General features: G+C 46.1%; 1 protein-coding gene and 1 pseudogene across 2 annotated transcripts in view; one reads left to right on the top strand and one right to left on the bottom strand.

Moving 5' to 3' along the window:
- Positions 1–7,041: 7,041 nt before the first annotated feature.
- On the top strand, positions 7,042–7,548 carry LOC111539288 (annotated as a pseudogene). The gene has a single exon (XR_002730630.3). The product of XR_002730630.3 is annotated as a 60S ribosomal protein L23 pseudogene (transcript).
- Positions 7,549–9,210: 1,662 nt separating this feature from the next.
- UCK2 (uridine-cytidine kinase 2) overlaps positions 9,211–16,524 on the bottom strand; it is an 87,883-nt gene continuing 80,569 nt past the window's right edge. Inside the window, exons 6-7 of the mRNA XM_023207061.3 lie at positions 15,230–15,278; positions 9,211–13,193 (exon numbers count right to left, since the gene is read on the bottom strand). Coding sequence (XP_023062829.1) covers positions 13,054–13,193; positions 15,230–15,278 — 189 coding nt within the window. The 3' untranslated portion in view covers positions 9,211–13,053. The remainder of the gene's footprint in view (positions 13,194–15,229; positions 15,279–16,524) is intronic.

Below are 16,524 nucleotides of genomic sequence, written 5' to 3'. Positions count from 1 at the left end.
GTGCCTGTAATCCCAGGTACTCAAGAGGCTGAGGCAGCAGAATGGCTTGAACCTAGGAGGTGGAGGTTGCAGTAACCTGAGATCATGCCACTGCACTCTAGCCGGGGCAACAAAGTGAGATTCTGTCCAAACAAACAAATAAACAAACAAACAAACAAAAAACCACTGGCTGGGTGTGGTGGTTCACGCTTGTAATCCCAGCACTTTGGAAGGCCCAGGTGAGCAGATCACGAGGTCAGGAGTTTGAGACCCACCTGACCAACATGGTGAAACCCCATCTCTACTAAAAATACAAAATTATTAGCCGGGTGTGGTGGCGTGCACCTGTAGTCCCAGCTACTCAGGAGGCTGAGGCAGAAGAATTGCTTGAACCTGGGAGGTGGAGGCTGCAGTGAGCCAAGATCATGCCACTGCACTCCAGCCTGGGCAACAGAGCGAGACTCCATCTCAGAAAAAAAAAAAAAGTGACATTAAATTAAGCAAAGATTTATTAGCTATGGCACCAAACCAAAATTGGCAAGTCAGACTTCATCAAAATTTAAAACAAGAGTTTTCTAAAAGACAGTGTCATTTAAGAAAAGAAAGACAAGCCACAGAATAAAAGAAAATATTTGCAAAGTTTGAAAATGACTTGTATCCAGAATACATAAAGAACTCTCAAAACTCAGTAAGGAAGGCCAGGTATGGTGGCTCATATCTATAATCCCAGCACTTTGGGAGGCTGAGGCAGGAGGATCACTTGAGGCCAGGAGTTCAAAACCAGCCTGGGCAATATGGCAAGACCACATCTCTCTTAACGAAAAAAAAGAAAACTCGATAAGAAAACAAACAACCCTCCTCCAAAACAATGAGAGAAACTTTGATACACACAACATGGATGAATCACAAAATTGTGCTGAGTAAAAAGCCAAACAAAAAGAAAAGGAGTACATACTATATGATTCCACTTATATAAAATTCTATAAAACACAAAGTAATCTCTAGTGAGAAGAAGGCAGTTCCGTGGTTCCCTGGAGTAGGAGGGAGGATTACAAAGGAGCATGAGGAAACTTCAGGAGGCGACGGATATGTTCACTATCTTGATTATGGTGATGGTTTCACAGGTGGATACATATGTCAAATTTATCAAATTAAACACTTTAAATATGTGTAGTTTATTTTATGCCCTTTATACCTCAATAAAGCTGTTTTTTAAAACAATAAATGTAAAAATAATAAAATAAAATTATATTAACAGATGTCATTGACTGAGTGCTTGTCATGCTTGACTGTTTCTTTTTGCTTATATTATCTTTGCACATTTCGTATTTTATTCAGGGTAGGAATGCAGTCAACTAAAAGGATCACATTTCCCAACCTCCCTAGGAGGTAGGTGTAGACCTAGACTAAGTTCCAGCCAAAGAGATGTAAGCAGAAGTGTCATGTGGTGTTTCTGGAAAGTCTTCCTTAACAGGAATAAGGCATGCCCTTCATCTCCTCTTCCTTCTGTGTAGAATGAAGATCTGCTGACTGTGACTCCAGCAGCCTTTTGAGACCAAAAAGTGACTTTGAAAACATCAACCAAGAGCGGATGATAGGAACGGGAGCCTGAGTCCCTTACAATATGATGAAACCGCCGTATTAGCTCCGGACTTCCAAACCCTAGACTTCTGTGAGTAAAGTCAACTTCTACCTTGCCTAAGCCAGTTGTTTTGGTTCTTTTGTTTTTCTATGATGTGCCATTGAACCTAATCCTCACTGAAAGAGCCTCCCTCAGTGATGCTCAGTATGGTGGGGGTACTTCTCTGACACTGGGGCGCTTAGGTCTTATGACAAGTGACGCCTTGAGTGAACATTGTCTTTGTGCTTCCTGCTAGCTCGCAGACATTGCCCCAAGCCTGGCTGACACAGGCTTTGATTCCCTGAATCCACTTTGCTGTTCTCATCTGCTCTAATCTGCTTTCTGGCTTTGTGTGGACATCTTATTTTCCTTACAAATATATTGGTCGAGGCTGAACTCGATCAAGTCTTAGTACCACTTTGGCCCAGTTGCACTTTGTACTGAAAATGAGTAACACAGTATATGTTTGTGTTATCGTTTTTTTTTTTTTTTTTTTTTTTTTTTTTTTTTTTTTTTTTTTTTTTTGCCTCCAATGCATGTTATACCGATTATTTCACATGGTCTTCTAAACCACTAAATTGAGGAGGGCAGAGGTGATGCTCTCATTTCTCAGATGAAGAGGACTGACAGAAGCGAGCAATCTACAAACGTCCCCAGGAAAGAGTGGGGCATTGAGAGTAGAGCGAGGGCCCCGACTCTGCGCCTGTCCCGGCTGCAGAACAGCTCTCCCTCAGTCACTCACTCCTTTATTCCCATTTGTCTTTCAAATGCTTGCCAAGCACCTCCTCTGCATCAGGAACCTGCCATCCCACGTGTTGGGGACACTAAGAGGAGCCAGACATGCTCCGGGCTCTCGAGGAGCCCCCAGTGCAGAAGAGGCCACTCGCCATACACACCCACAGTGCCATGGACAAGCGAGCTGTCAGGGTGGCGTCTCGGGATAGATGATGGAGGTGCAAGGAAAAGGACAATTCCCTGGCGTCTTCCCTTATCTGTTTTTAGGTAAGAACTAGAGCATTCTGCCATTTCCTCCTCTTTTCCTTTGATTACCAGTCATTTCCACCTTCCATTCATTCCAATCATCTCTTGACCTCTGTGGAATAAATGGACTTTAATGTGTTCCCATTTTTCAATATCATTGCAAATATTTTGCCAGTTTATCACATTTCTTTTTGACAACTTACTGTTTACTTCTCTCCACCCTGGATTTCTTTGAGAAAGATTCACTTTCTCTTCACCCATTCCTTAACCAGCATTTACTCTTCCTCCTATGAGGTGACCCCATCTCCCATTACTATATCCCCTGAAGCCTTCATGTTCCAGGCTTTCCTCTCCTCAGCTCTGGTTAGCTGTCTTTGTGGCATCTTTCATCACTGGGCTTTCAGAGGCGGAACCCCCAAAGCCTGGGCTTCTCCTAAAAGACTCAGGCCTTCCATCAGACTCAGGGCTAGAAAAGCATAACCTTTACCAACAGGCAGCATGATGGTAGAACATCCACTAGACCAGGGCCTAACCAAAGCCTTGCTCTCTAGCTAACCATGACCTTGGATAAATCACCTTCTTTCTCTGAACCCCAATTTCCCCTTAGGTAAAAAAAATTAGGACTCAACTGCAGCGTTGCCCAGCCCTGACATGATATCATTCTAACTATATAAACCAGTGCTGCCCAATGACATGGCCACTAGCCATGTGGCCAGTGAGCCCCTTGATATGTGGTTAGTCCAGATGGAGATGTGCCGTGAATGCAAAATAGACACACCGAAGACTCTGTACCAAAAAAAGCATGTAAAAATCTCATGAATAATTTTACATTACATATTAAAATATTTTACATAGTTTATATAAATAAAATATAACGCAAAAATAAATTTCACCTGTTTTGAGTTTTTTGTTTTGTTTTTGTGTGTTTGTGACAGGGTCTCATTCTGTCACCCAGGCAGGAGTGCAGTGGTGTGATCATAGCTCCCTCAGTCTCAAACTCTTGGGCTCAAGTGATCATCCCACAGCAGCCACCCAAGTAGGACTATAGGTGCGCACCACGATGCCAGGAGTCTTACTATGTTGCCCAAGCTGGTCTCAAACTCCTGGCCTCAAACCATCCTCCCACCTTGGCCTCCCAAAGCACTGATTACAGGCATGAGCCACTGCACCCAGTCCTGTTTTTTACTCTTTTAAACGTGATTCCAAGAATGTTTTAAATGTGGGATGCTCATTTCGTTTCTACAGACCAGAGCCAGTACAATTATCTCACAAGAAGCCCAGCACCACTGACTGAGGCTTAGCTCATTCCACACGCAGGGTAAAGAGGAAAACCTTTGGTCTGCCTTAGTCTCCAGGTGACCAGGATGATTTGGATCTGGACAGGGGTTCGTAATCTGAGGATAAAGCACTGAGCAGAATTCAGGTAATCCATGACTTGAAAAATGACATCTATCTTTTCACTAGTCTGTAACTGAAATTTAGCATGCCCTTCCATTATGAAGGCAATTTGTAGGCATCATAGAAATATTGACTGTATTTGTTTGTCAGCCACAGAAATCAGTTACTTTCACAACACATTATTGTTACAGAATTGCAAAATATCACTCAGGTGCATCACTACCACACAATTTTGGTAGATATTAGACCTGCTGCTGGATCTTGTAATTTGATGTGTTAATAAAGCAACACATATCTTACTATATCCCAGATTTGTCTTTATGTTTTGGTAACCGCATTGCAATTTATTTCCTTTGATATTTGTGGGGTGTTATTTCATGTATGTAAAAACATTCGGAGAAGGGGTCCTTCTGTAGCCTGCTAGAGGGGTTCATGGCGCTCCCCCACAAAATGTATGTATATAAACCCCAACTGACAAAGATGGGGTCTTTTCGTCAGCCAGGGTACCGGAACATCCTAAGTAGAGGTGGACACTGGGTCTAAAGGGGTTCCAGGTATGATGTAGACTGTCCTGCTAAAGATGCCAAGTGTCCCTCAGCTTGTCTGACCCCCTAGGCAGCCCCTTTAGCTGAAGAATCAGAGAACACAATATCAGACCCTTTCGTTTTGATGCCAGGACTTTTTGACTTTCACTATTTTGAAGAAATGGTGAAACACACACCATTAAATTGCAGGATCCCTTTAAAATGACTAGATAATATGTGCAACAGATATCCTTCCTTATGCCATCCTCGAACCCAACTTCCATATCACGGCCTCACCCCAAAGTGGGCATCGGGATGGCAAAAGGCCCAGAAATGGGTGCGTCTCAGCCTGCGAGGCACAGAGCTCCAGGGATAGGCTAAGCTCTAAAACCCAAATGATGTCTGATCAAAATACCCTGCTTTGGTTTTACTAAAACCTTCTCTACAACAGCTGAGTTCAGCCTAGGGGCAGGGCTCTAGCAGTGGCTGCTGAGAAGGCTGCTAGTTTAGGTATTCTTTCCCAAGCCAACTCTGTCCTAATCCAATCCACTGCAGACCTACAGCCCAGCGATGGGATCTTGACCCAGTCACTTTGCTTCTGGGTCTATTTCATCATCTGTGAAATGAGAAGCCTGGGTTTAAATGGTTTCCAAGCTCAAGGGAGAGGCTAAGGGGAGGCTCCAGACCCCCCTTGCCAGTTTCAACCACACAGCTTTGCTTTCCTCTAATTTCCACATTGAAATTTCAGGTAAGACTTCCTGAAGGGATCCACAGCCAAAACATGTTTGAAGGCCACTGGGCTCGCTAACTTGTAAAAGCACCCCAGCTCTAGCAGACATCCTAAAGAACATTCCCGGGAAAATTCCAGCCCAGAGCCTCCTGGGGTCTGACAACCTTAGAGAACGGTGCTGACTTTGAATGGGCTTGGGCGCAGCCTCGAAACCCTCTTTCCAGTCTCCATGCAGGCAGGGGAGGTCCTTAACACATAGGACACTTCTGGGAGAAATGGGATCCCCAACGCAACAAACACCACAGATTTTAATGGTCTATATGGTTAAATACACAAGGCCCCTAGTTTCCAACCCTACCTGTCCGTCCGATTCACCTGTCCAGTTTGTTATAAAAGATTCCCTCCCCAACATGGCGAAACCCCATCTCTACAAAAATAAAAAAATAGTTGGGTATGGTGGTGCACACCTGCAGTCACAGCTACTCAGGAGGCTGAGGTGGGAGGATCACTTGAGACCAGGAATCTGAGGTTGCAATAAGCCATGACCATGGCACTGTACTCCAGCCTGGGCAAGAGTGAGACCCTGTCTAAAAAAAAGATTCCCTCCCTAGAATTCTCAGGAACGGATCCCACTCAAGTTTTTAAACAAGCTCACCCACTGATTACGATGGCCATCTTGTGGAACCACTGCAACAGATGGTAGCAATAGAGAATTAAGAGGGTCAGCTTCCATCTCCCCTAGTGAAGACTTTAAGATTTTCCAAAAGCCAGGTGCCCTGGTGCATGCCTATAGTCCCAGCTACTCAGGAGGCTGAGGCAGGAGGATCCATCCCTTGAGCCCAGAAGTTCAAGACCCACCTGGGGAAGAGCATAGCCCTGCCCCATCTCTTAAAAAAATTTTTTTTCCAGAAAAAAAAAAAAAAAAGACTTTTAGGGACACTCCAACAACTCTCTTACAAACCATGATAGCCAAGCATATGCCAAGTTCCGCAACCCAAAACAACCTTCCTGTTGCAATCTGAATGCCACCATTAGATGGCAGGCACACACCACACAACCTGACTATACAGCTTGTCCTACTTCCCAGCAGTTGCTTTGGGTTTAAATCAAGTTTCCTTCTCAGTAAAACTGGAGCATGACCACATTCCTTATATATTTCGCAGGACTGTTTTAAGGATAAAATGAAAGTGTAACGAAAGCTGGATAAGTTGAATGTGAACATTACAATGCAAGCTGGAAATTTCAGAAACAGAAGAGAAAGTATATGCCATTATAAAGAGAAATCTTGAGAACATCCACAACTACAATTATCTTGGGTGAAAAACTCCTGGGCTTTTCAGCATAGAATTCCACCATCACGTGTGAGCAATTTAGGCAGAGGCCATGGTGGCTTTCCCTGGACCAGAACAGTCAGAATTCAGTGAGCACTGCATTAAACCCTGCACCACTTTCATTCTAGGCACCATGTCATAGGCACCGTTGGATCTAGTCTAAACACATCCTCAGTAAGAAAAGGCAATGCTAACTAAGCATGGATATGACTGTATGAAAAGGGAGTATGTATAAGGCACAACTTCATATTCTCCTGCCCCTCACCACCATTCATTTAATTGAGAATATAAATCTTGGGTTTAGTCCTAACTCAAATTTTTTACTTGGTATTTTGTTATTTTAGTTCATGAAAAAATTATAAGCATATGTATGTGTGTGTGTATAAATATACATGCAAACACACACACCCACACAAAATCCAAAATCTCTCAAGTAGCTTTACTTAATTCTGGGTTTAGAAAGTGATCTGATTCCTTTTTTCCTCTCCAGCGTTCAAGATGTCGAAGCGAGGACGTGGTGGGTCCTCTGGTGCGAAATTCCGGATTTCCTTGGGTCTTCCGGTAGGAGCTGTGATCAATTGTGCTGACAACACAGGAGCCAAAAACCTGTATATCATCTCCGTGAAGGGGATCAAGGGACGGCTGAACAGACTTCCCGCTGCTGGTGTGGGTGACATGGTGATGGCCACAGTCAAGAAAGGCAAACCAAAGCTCACAAAAAAGGTACATCCAGCAGTGGTCATTCGACAACGAAAGTCATACCGTAGAAAAGATGGCGTGTTTCTTTATTTTGAAGATAATGCAGGGGTCATAGTGAACCATAAAGGCGAGACGAAAGGTTCTGCCATTACAGGACCAGCAGCAAAGGAGTGTGCAGACTTGTGGCCCCGGACTGCATCCAATGCTGGCAGCATTGCATGATTCTCCAGTATATTTGTAAAAATAAAAATTTTAAACCCATTAAAAAAAAAAAAAAAAAAGAAAGTGATCTGATTACGGTCTGCTTTAAAATAGAAATCTAAACATCCCCCCCACCCCCCGCCCCAGCACCAAATAACAGAACTCCATCTCTGGTTCCATCCTCTCAAAGCACTTTCCCACATCTCAAGTCTCCTTCTCCACCCCTTATTTAAAATCTTTCAGCAGGTCCTAACAGGTTTCTTTTAATCTGCCCCAATTAGGGTCTGATTAAAGCAGCACTAGTCAAACAGGCATCTCCTCCTAGCTGTGGAGCTGAAGGATGGCTCAGAGGATGTTGTGTCACAAGGGTAGGGAGACAAAACTAAAAAATCGACTCCGGGGCATTACTGGCCTGCACCACGGTCCCCTCCAACTACAACAAAGGTGCAGAAACACACAGTGAGAACCAAGTGGCATCCCAAGCAAAGCATCAAAGTCCAGAGGTGGTCGGCTTGGGACAGGCGAGATTGCGAGCAGTGCAGAGGGAAAGTGAACCACAGCTAAGCACCGACTTGCATAGCCACTGCCTGTGTGACACCAGGCAAGCCACTTACTGTGACTCACATCTTCACCTGCCAGAAGTTGACAATGCTTACGTTAGCTCTTGCAGGGGCACCTGAGTGTTGCTTAAAATAGCCACCTTCTGAGGACAGATCCTGTTAAAAAGCTGCTAAATTCACAGATGGGGTTGCACCTGTCAGAGTGGAACTAGTGGCTAGAAGGAAAACGGCTCTGCCCATCAATGACAGTCACTGGGTGCCTGGCAGGCAGTGGTGGAAGAGATGAATGAGAAGCTACGAAAGGTGGCAAGTTAATAGTGGATAGGGCGCGACAAAGCATAAAAGCCATTTTTTTCCTTTTTTTTTTTTGAGACAATCTTTCTCTGTTGCATTAGTGTGCAGAGGTGCGATCTCGGCTTACTACAATTTCTGCCTCTTGAGTTCAAGTGATTTTCGTGCTTCAGCCTCCCGAGTAGCTAGGATTACAGGCATGCACCACCACACCTAGCTAATTTTTTTAGTAGAGATGGGGTTTCACCCTCTTGCCCAGGCTGGTCTCGAACTCCTGGCCTCAAGCAGTCCTCCTGCCCTGGCCTCTTAAAATGCTGGGATTACAGGCACGAGCCACCACACCCTGACAAAAGCCAATCATTTTTCTATTTTTGGTGGGTGGCCTAGGTCTTTGAAAAACAGGGATGAACATACATATACATCCATTCACAGCGTGTGGGCAACATGCAACTGTTCTGTGTTGTTATAATGTAAACTTTCCTCATCTTCCACCCACCTCCCTCAAAAAAGTTTACTTTAAAAGGGTTTGTTTGAGCAAGGAAGGGGCTGGGTCACCAGCCTAAGGAAGGCAATGGGGCAGAGGCCAGGTAAACTGGATGGCATCGGGGGAACACAGCGCCAGAATGTCCTAAGAACCAAAGGCTCCCAGAAACCCTGGCCTGGGCTTCCCACTTGACAAGAACTGCAAGTCCACTACCTGAACTGGTATCTGAGCCCAGGTGAGGCCTGGGGTCTGGCCCACATACACCCCAGGATCATGAGGCTTCATGACAGCAGGCCCAGTGACATCTACACCGCATATGCACAGCATGGCCCCTCTGGAGCCACTCGGGCTTCACAGCTAGGATTCGGTCGCTGCTCTGGGCCAAGCATCACACAGAAGGCGAGAGCCGGATCCTTTTTGTCTGTCTTTATTTACAGCAAAGTACATAATATGTGGTCACTTTGTAACCACTAACAATAAAGGTAGGGTGGTAAAAAAGAAAAGGGAGAGGAGCAAGCATCTTAAAAGGGGGGGAAAAAAAACCTAAGTCTGTATTTAGCTACTCACCCTGCTCCTGAGGCAGGACTGGGTAGGCTCTCCCTGCCTCTAAGACCACAGCCAAGCTGACCTGGAACGCCAGTCCCCAGTATGAGGAGGGCAGCAGAACGTCCAGAGACAAAAGATGAAAGCGGACTGAGCTCTGGATGCATCCACTTACGCCTTTACCAGACGGTTCCCTTCCTTGTTTTGTTTGAATGCTTCCCCCACCCCACCCTGAGCAAAGTGTAAAGGGCAACGGTGGCACAGAAGTACAGGCGATCCCTTCCAGAAACCGTCCTGAACTCCATAACCCACCTACCTAGCTGCTCCTCAGCCTGCCCAGTTCTTGGCCCTGGAATCTTTAACAGGCACATAGGAGATTCCAGGGCAGAGGAAAGTATTTCCCTGCAAGAGGCTACTTCCCTCCAACAGCCATGGGGGCCAGTGCAGGTCAAGGTTGCTAAATCAACGAAAGTGCACGAGAGCAGCAAGAGAAATCATATACAAACCAACCAGGCTTCCGGCCCTCCTGCTGCCCGACTGCTCCGAAGTGTACACAAGCCTCCGGCCCGACCCAGCAGCCTAATGAAATGCTGGCAACCCACCCTGGGCGTGCCCACAAGTATCCAGCTCCAAGCCCAATTGAGGCGGGGAGTCAACTTCCCCATGACTGCCAAGTGGCCACGACCAGAAGCAGGGATGATTAGGCTAGTTCTGTGGCCAGGTGAACTGGAGACCCTGTCTCTGCCCTCCTCCCCTGGCCTGTCGCACAGACATCCTGTTGTTTAACCCACTGCCTTTGCAAGGATCTGCTCTGTCCGCTCCAAATCAAAGGACACTTGCATCCTTCTTACATAGACTCCCATCTCTCTGCTCATAGTGGTCCCAGGCTGCCCGAGAATAAGAAACTTGGGTCAGTAGACGGCTCGTTAGTGTGAAGGAGTGTGAGGCCACGCCTTCCTGTGACATAATGCTTATGGGCTTGTTTCCTAAACACTTGGTCCACACACAATACCCGGGCAGGAAGAGAAAACCGAGCACCACTGGATGGCTCTGGAGCCAGGGGACTTGCATGCACATACAACCCACATCACCCCACTCTGCTCATCTGTGCCTCCACCCTGAACAGCAAAGAGTACCTAGATGGCAAATGTCATGGTTTCTGGTCTAATAATTCTACTCCTAACTCTCCATGGAATCAGAGACCCAGAGGCTCTTAACAAACTAAGACCATTGTTTGTTCCATAGAAAGCTCAAGTTTAGATACAGAGTTGGCTAAATGCTGGGCTGCCACAGAGGGGTAGAGCCTTCCACCCCTTCCTTGTTCCAGACATGGTGTGTCACAGACCCCAGCAGACACTGTTCCGTGTCCCCAGCCAAGCCACCAAGAATTGGTGATCATGTGACAAGGGGCAGGGCAGCCCTTATAGCTGTTTCCAAGCTAGGAGTGGCCTACTCAGAGATACTGGAGGCTTGGTCCCAACACCACAGGTAGATGAGGAAGCAGCTAGGTAAAGGCTCAGAGATGAGACGAGTCCATCTTCCAAGGCAGTGGGATAAACAGCCAAGGCACTAAATGGTTTGGCACCTGGGAGCTTCAAGTAAAGTTGAGCATGCTGCCCACTGAAAGGCCAAGGCTCTCCCAGACAGGGGTGGGCTTCACCTGAGCACGGCCCAGTGCCGTCAAGGCCAGGGGCCCTGTGTCCTCAGGATGCACAGGATGCTGTGTCCTCAGGATGTCCTGCATTCCCTGCTTCATCTCAGAACTGATCAAGCCATGACTACAAGGATAATAATGATTGATCCTGAACACACACTCCAGAACTCAGCCATCCTGGTGAGCACTGGCTTTCAAAGGAGGCATCTTGGGAGCCTTCCCTTGCTCCAAGTAGGTGGCTGCTGTGACTGGGAGCTCCTTTCAGAGCCTGCATGGTCTCCTGAAAGTCTCCAGGTGGCAAGCTCTGTTGGGGACTAGGTTTGACTCTTCTAAAATAGCAAAACAGATTTAGAGTCAAACTGAACCCAGAGAAGGGGAATCAGACTGGATGGTGCTGAGTCTGAGGGGAAAATTTGGTGTGACCAGGTAGTAACGGAGACCGATTTACCTGAATGGCTCACAGAGGCTCTGAGAGCAATGTAAAGAGAAGGTTCTCCCAAATGTTTCTGGCAATGGCAGCCACAGTGGGATAGCTAACGGCACAGTCCACCAAGCACTAGGGTGGTCAACCATGAAATGAAAATCTCTGGCTCTTCTGTGGTCAGAAACTGAGGCTCGGGACTCTATAATCAGACCTCCTTCAGGCTCACTTGGGCTCCCCTCCACCCAGAATGTCAGGAATCTGTACTTCCAGAGAAAACACTGCCACCAAGCAGCGGCTCTCAGGAAAGCTAGAAATCTCCACCCCAAATATTTCAACCTCAGACTCCAACTTAGGTACTTATGATTTAAATACTCCCCTTTCAAATACTTTTTAAAAACTGCTTTTCTGAGCCCCTTTTATGCTCTGCAGCTGCCATATCCACTAGGTGGTATTGCAAATAAGTAAATCATCCCAGCCATGATGCTGCTAGCGAGAATCCCTGACCGAAGTTACTCTCCTCACCTCACTGCAAACCTCCAGGAAAAAGAAACTACTACCCTTCCATGGACAGAGCTCCCCTGCCAGCTCGTGAGGTGCTGCTGCCGGCGTCAGTTACCGAAGCCCTCACCCACGCCCAGCCTGCAATGGGGCACTCTATATTCCACAATACAGGAAAAAGCCCAAGAAGTCAGATCAGTTACGTCCCTGGGAAGCAGAAAGAACCAGTGATTCTTCAGATATGACAGCAGGCACAGTTCTGCCCTCTCCTTCCCATCTTCTATCAGGAAGCGATCCCATAAAATCTCTTCCAGGGAAGGAAAGAGGCAGCTCTGGCTTCTTGGAGAGACGGAGAAGCAGGAGGGTGAGGAAGGAGTCACCAAGCTATCCAAGCAGCCAGAGGCGAGAGGGTGGGAGCAGGGCAGAAAGAAAGTGCAGAAGACTTGTTCTCCTCAGTGGGCCTCTTCCCTGAGTTTGATTTTTGAGTTGAGGTTTTACCTAATTTCAACTCAAAAAAAAAGAAAAAAGAAAAAAGAAAAAAGACAAGAGTATCTCTCATTGACATATCGCTAAGCTCCAGCTCCAAGAGTGGTATGTGACACAGGAGGCAATCAAGGTTTTCCAACCCCATTCCCATCGAGTTCCACGGGGCACTCGAGCAATGGGACCTTAGCCACCCTCCCCGTCTCTCACAGATGCCCGAGCCTCCCCGCCCTGGGACACAACAGGCAATTTCCCCTTGGTGAAATTCCAGCTCCAGTCCTCAAAGACTCAAGTACAGACCCTCCTGCAAAATACTTAATGGCAAACAGCTTTACAGTATTTGTACATTTACACAAAAATAGATCCTTTTATATATATATGTATTTATAACTGGTTACACGTTGGATTCATAATTAGGCATCACCAGTAGTAGTTGGCACGGTTTTGTTATTTAAGCTCAGGGTCAAGTTCCGTTTCATTTTGTCGTTCCAAAGTACAAAAAGAAAAAAAAAAAAAAATCAAAGGCATTTCATCTCCATGGTGTTTTCTTAAATACAGTAATGTCATAGGAAACAGTATGTACAGATGAGCAATGCCTCCTGACCCCTCCTCTGTCTCTTGGAGATAGGGGCTGGGGTCCGATGGAGACGGGTCAATGCGGCCTGCTGCTGGACTCCGATGCCTGCCTCTTGCGTGAAGGGGTGTAGCCGTTGAGACAGCCATTGGTCTGCCGTTTGGAGGGCCCTCCATTCAGGATGTCCTGGATGTGCTGCACGATGAGGTTGATGGCCACTGTGGGGCAGAGACCAGCAGAGCGTTATGGGTGCAGGCACGGGTGCAGCGGTGAGTATGGGAGTCTGTCTGGGGAAAGGGCACGCAGGAACCACAGCTGAAAGACTTTCAGGGAAGTGGCTCTGCCACTTGCAGGCAAGTCATCCAACTTCCCAGTGGCTCTGCCTGGGCCAATATAATCCCTCTCCTTTGCAGGAGGGCTAAAACAGACAATGCTTAGCACAGAGTAAGCCCTTAATGAATGGGTATCTTATCAGGAGATGATCAGTCACCACTGGATGAAGCACTTGGGCCAAATTCTGCAGACGTGCTAACCAGCCATGGTTCTGCCACATCTATTAGCTATAAGACCTTTCCACCAGGAAACGTTCCAGTTTTCCATCCTAAGACAGAGCATCCCAATGGAAGGCCCTCTGTCCCTCCAAACCACATAACAGAGAAAGCTATCTTTTCTTAGCATTAGAAATAAATTATATACCTCAACCAAGAGGTCAATCTAACATCACCAAAAATGGAATACACATCAAATGCTCTCTGATGTGATAAACAAAGAGGACCATGTCATCTCTCTCCGGGGATAATTCCTTCAGATTACATAAGCTCATGAATCCAATCATAAGAAAGCAAAAGATAAACTCAAATTGAGGACCATTCTACCAAACAATGGGCCTGTATGTTTCAAAAATGTCTTAAAAAAAAACAAAACGCAGGGAACATCTCCAGGTTAAAAGAGGTCGTATCAATGGTAAGTGTCTTGGATTTAATGACTGCATTGTGGTGATGAAAAAGAATGCCTTTGTCCTTAAAAAATACAGGGTTAAATATTTACTGCTATAACTTACTCCAAACAGCTCAATAAATAATCTTTTTAAATGAAGGGGAAGGCCGGGCGCGGTGGCTCAAGCCTGTAATCCCAGCACTTTGGGAGGCCGAGACGGGCGGATCACGAGGTCAGGAGATCGAGACCATCCTGGCTAACACGGTGAAACCCCGTCTCTACTAAAAAATACAAAAAAAAAACTAGCCGGGCGACGTGGCGGGCGCCTGTAGTCCCAGCTACTCGGGAGGCTGAGGCAGGAGAATGGCGTAAACCCAGGAGACGGAGCTTGCAGTGAGCTGAGATCCGGCCACTGCACTCCAGCCTGGGCGGCAGAGCCAGACTCCGTCTCAAAAAATAAAAAAAATAAATGAAGGGGAAATTAAATAAATTCTAAAGAGAATAAAGAAACCAGGTCCCATCTTACAGATCAACTCTGCCACACTATGCCTAGTCCAGAGACACTCATACTTCCTAGACAAGCCAAAAAAATAAAACAATGGGGCCAGGTGCTATGGCTCATGCCTGTAATCCTAACAGTTTGGGAGACTGAGGTGGGACGGCTGCTTGAGCTAGGAGTTTTAGACCCGCTTAGGCAACATAATGAAACCATCTCTACAAAAACTTTTTTTTAAATTAGCAGAGCATGGTGGTGCACGCCTGTAGTCCCAGCTACTGGGAGGCTGTGGCAGGAGAATCACTTGAGCTCAGGAGCTGGAGGCTGCAAATGAGCTGTGACCGTGCTACTGCACTTCAGTCTGGGTGACAGAGCAAGACCTTGTCTCTAAAGTAAAATAAAATAAAATGAAAAATAAGTACAATAACGGTAGCAATGAGCTCCCTTTAGAAAGAGCTACCGTGATGGCAGGTCACTCTAAATTAGATGGAGGGAATCTACTTTTGCTAAAAGGTGGCCTCAGAAGCAAAGTATCCAAGTGTCATCATTGGGAAGTGATAGTAAACTAAGGTAATCTATAGCCCTCCATTTCTGCCAGAGAAGCACAAGTGCATGTCTGTCACCATAACACGTGGGTGCCTACACCCAGCAATCTGTTCCCGAGGCCAGACATGTAGGTGGAAAGGTTCTGCTGACTCACAATCACAGACAAGCAGGGCAGCCAGGTCTGCAGAGCCCTGTATGGTCACCACGTCCTGCCCCAAATTACGACTGACCAAGGGCAGACGTTATACTCCAGGATGACACTCCGCCGGGACTTACCTATATTATCTGCACCTCTAGGGATGATCACATCAGCATACTTCTTTGTCTGTGGAGAAAGACAGTTAAAATGCATTAACACAGTTCAGAGACAACTGGCGCAAGCCCCCGTCTCCAAGGAAACATGGGGAAAGGGCAGCCTTCATACTAGCGAGCCGAGAGGCGCAGCTTTTAAGGCTTCAAATAATAATATTGTTTACAACTTCACAGTGAATGCATCTATTAATAGAAATTTGGGGAAATCTAAGGAATTGCCTTGTTTAGCTGAATTGTGAATGAAAGAAGATAAGCACGGAATGAGGAAAATGAGAACGAAGGACTGAAGACTTTTATGTATCAGTGAGGGAAAAATGGTCTAGACTGAGTGGTTAATCCAAAACCAATTCATAATTCAATTTATAATTATCTACCATGGATTTTTACCCACTTTATCTACATTACAAGAATTTAGCTTTTATTCAAGTTCTCTCTCACTCTTTTTTTATTTTTTTAAGACAGTGTCTCACTCTGTCACCCAGGCTGGAGTGCAGTGGCATCATCACAGCTCACTGCAGCCTTGACCTCTTGCGTTGGGTAGATTGTCCCACCTCAGCCTCTGAGGAGCTGGGACTACAGGCACCCGTCACCACATCCAGCTACTTTTTGTTATTTTTTATAGAGAGGGGGTATTACCATGTTGCCCAGGCTGGTCTCAAACTCCTGGGCTCAAGCGATCCACCCACCTGGGCCTCCTAAAGTCTCAGGATTACAGGCATGAGCCACTGCTCCCAACCAAGTTCTCATTTCTAACGCTTAACACTGTTTCAGCTTACGACCTACACAGAGAACATGGTCTTTGAAGCCAAACACTTAATTGCCTCTATTCCACTAGGACAAATATGAACTAGAAAAATCCAAACTTTCCGGGGGACTGGTTGACTTCAGACTTTTACACATCGTCTAAAACATGACAATGTTCACTCCTAGCACAGGGTAAAACCAGAAAAAGTATTCTTCACTGATGACCAGTTCATAGGTTCTGTTATTACCCAAATTTTTTAAAAAAGAAAGGCCACAAAGAGGCATATTTCTTTTTCGTTGTTCCAAATTTACTGAGATCTTGTAGACCATTCTACAAATAACTGCATCCTGGTATATACACTAAGTCTAGCATAAGACCACATAAACCACACCTCAAGCGTGTGGGCTTCTTACTCTGTGCAGCTTCCACCCTAGGACTGCTGAAAGGCAACGGTGTCAGCCCCAAACCCAAGTCAAACTGAGCAGACAGACATTTATCAGGTCCAAGTTCCTGG

The sequence above is a fragment of the Piliocolobus tephrosceles genome, chromosome 1 (assembly GCF_002776525.5).
Source record: "Piliocolobus tephrosceles isolate RC106 chromosome 1, ASM277652v3, whole genome shotgun sequence".
NCBI lineage: Eukaryota > Metazoa > Chordata > Mammalia > Primates > Cercopithecidae > Piliocolobus > Piliocolobus tephrosceles.
The sequence above is the reverse complement of the archived record's forward strand: the minus strand, read 5'-3'. Positions and strand labels throughout refer to the sequence as shown.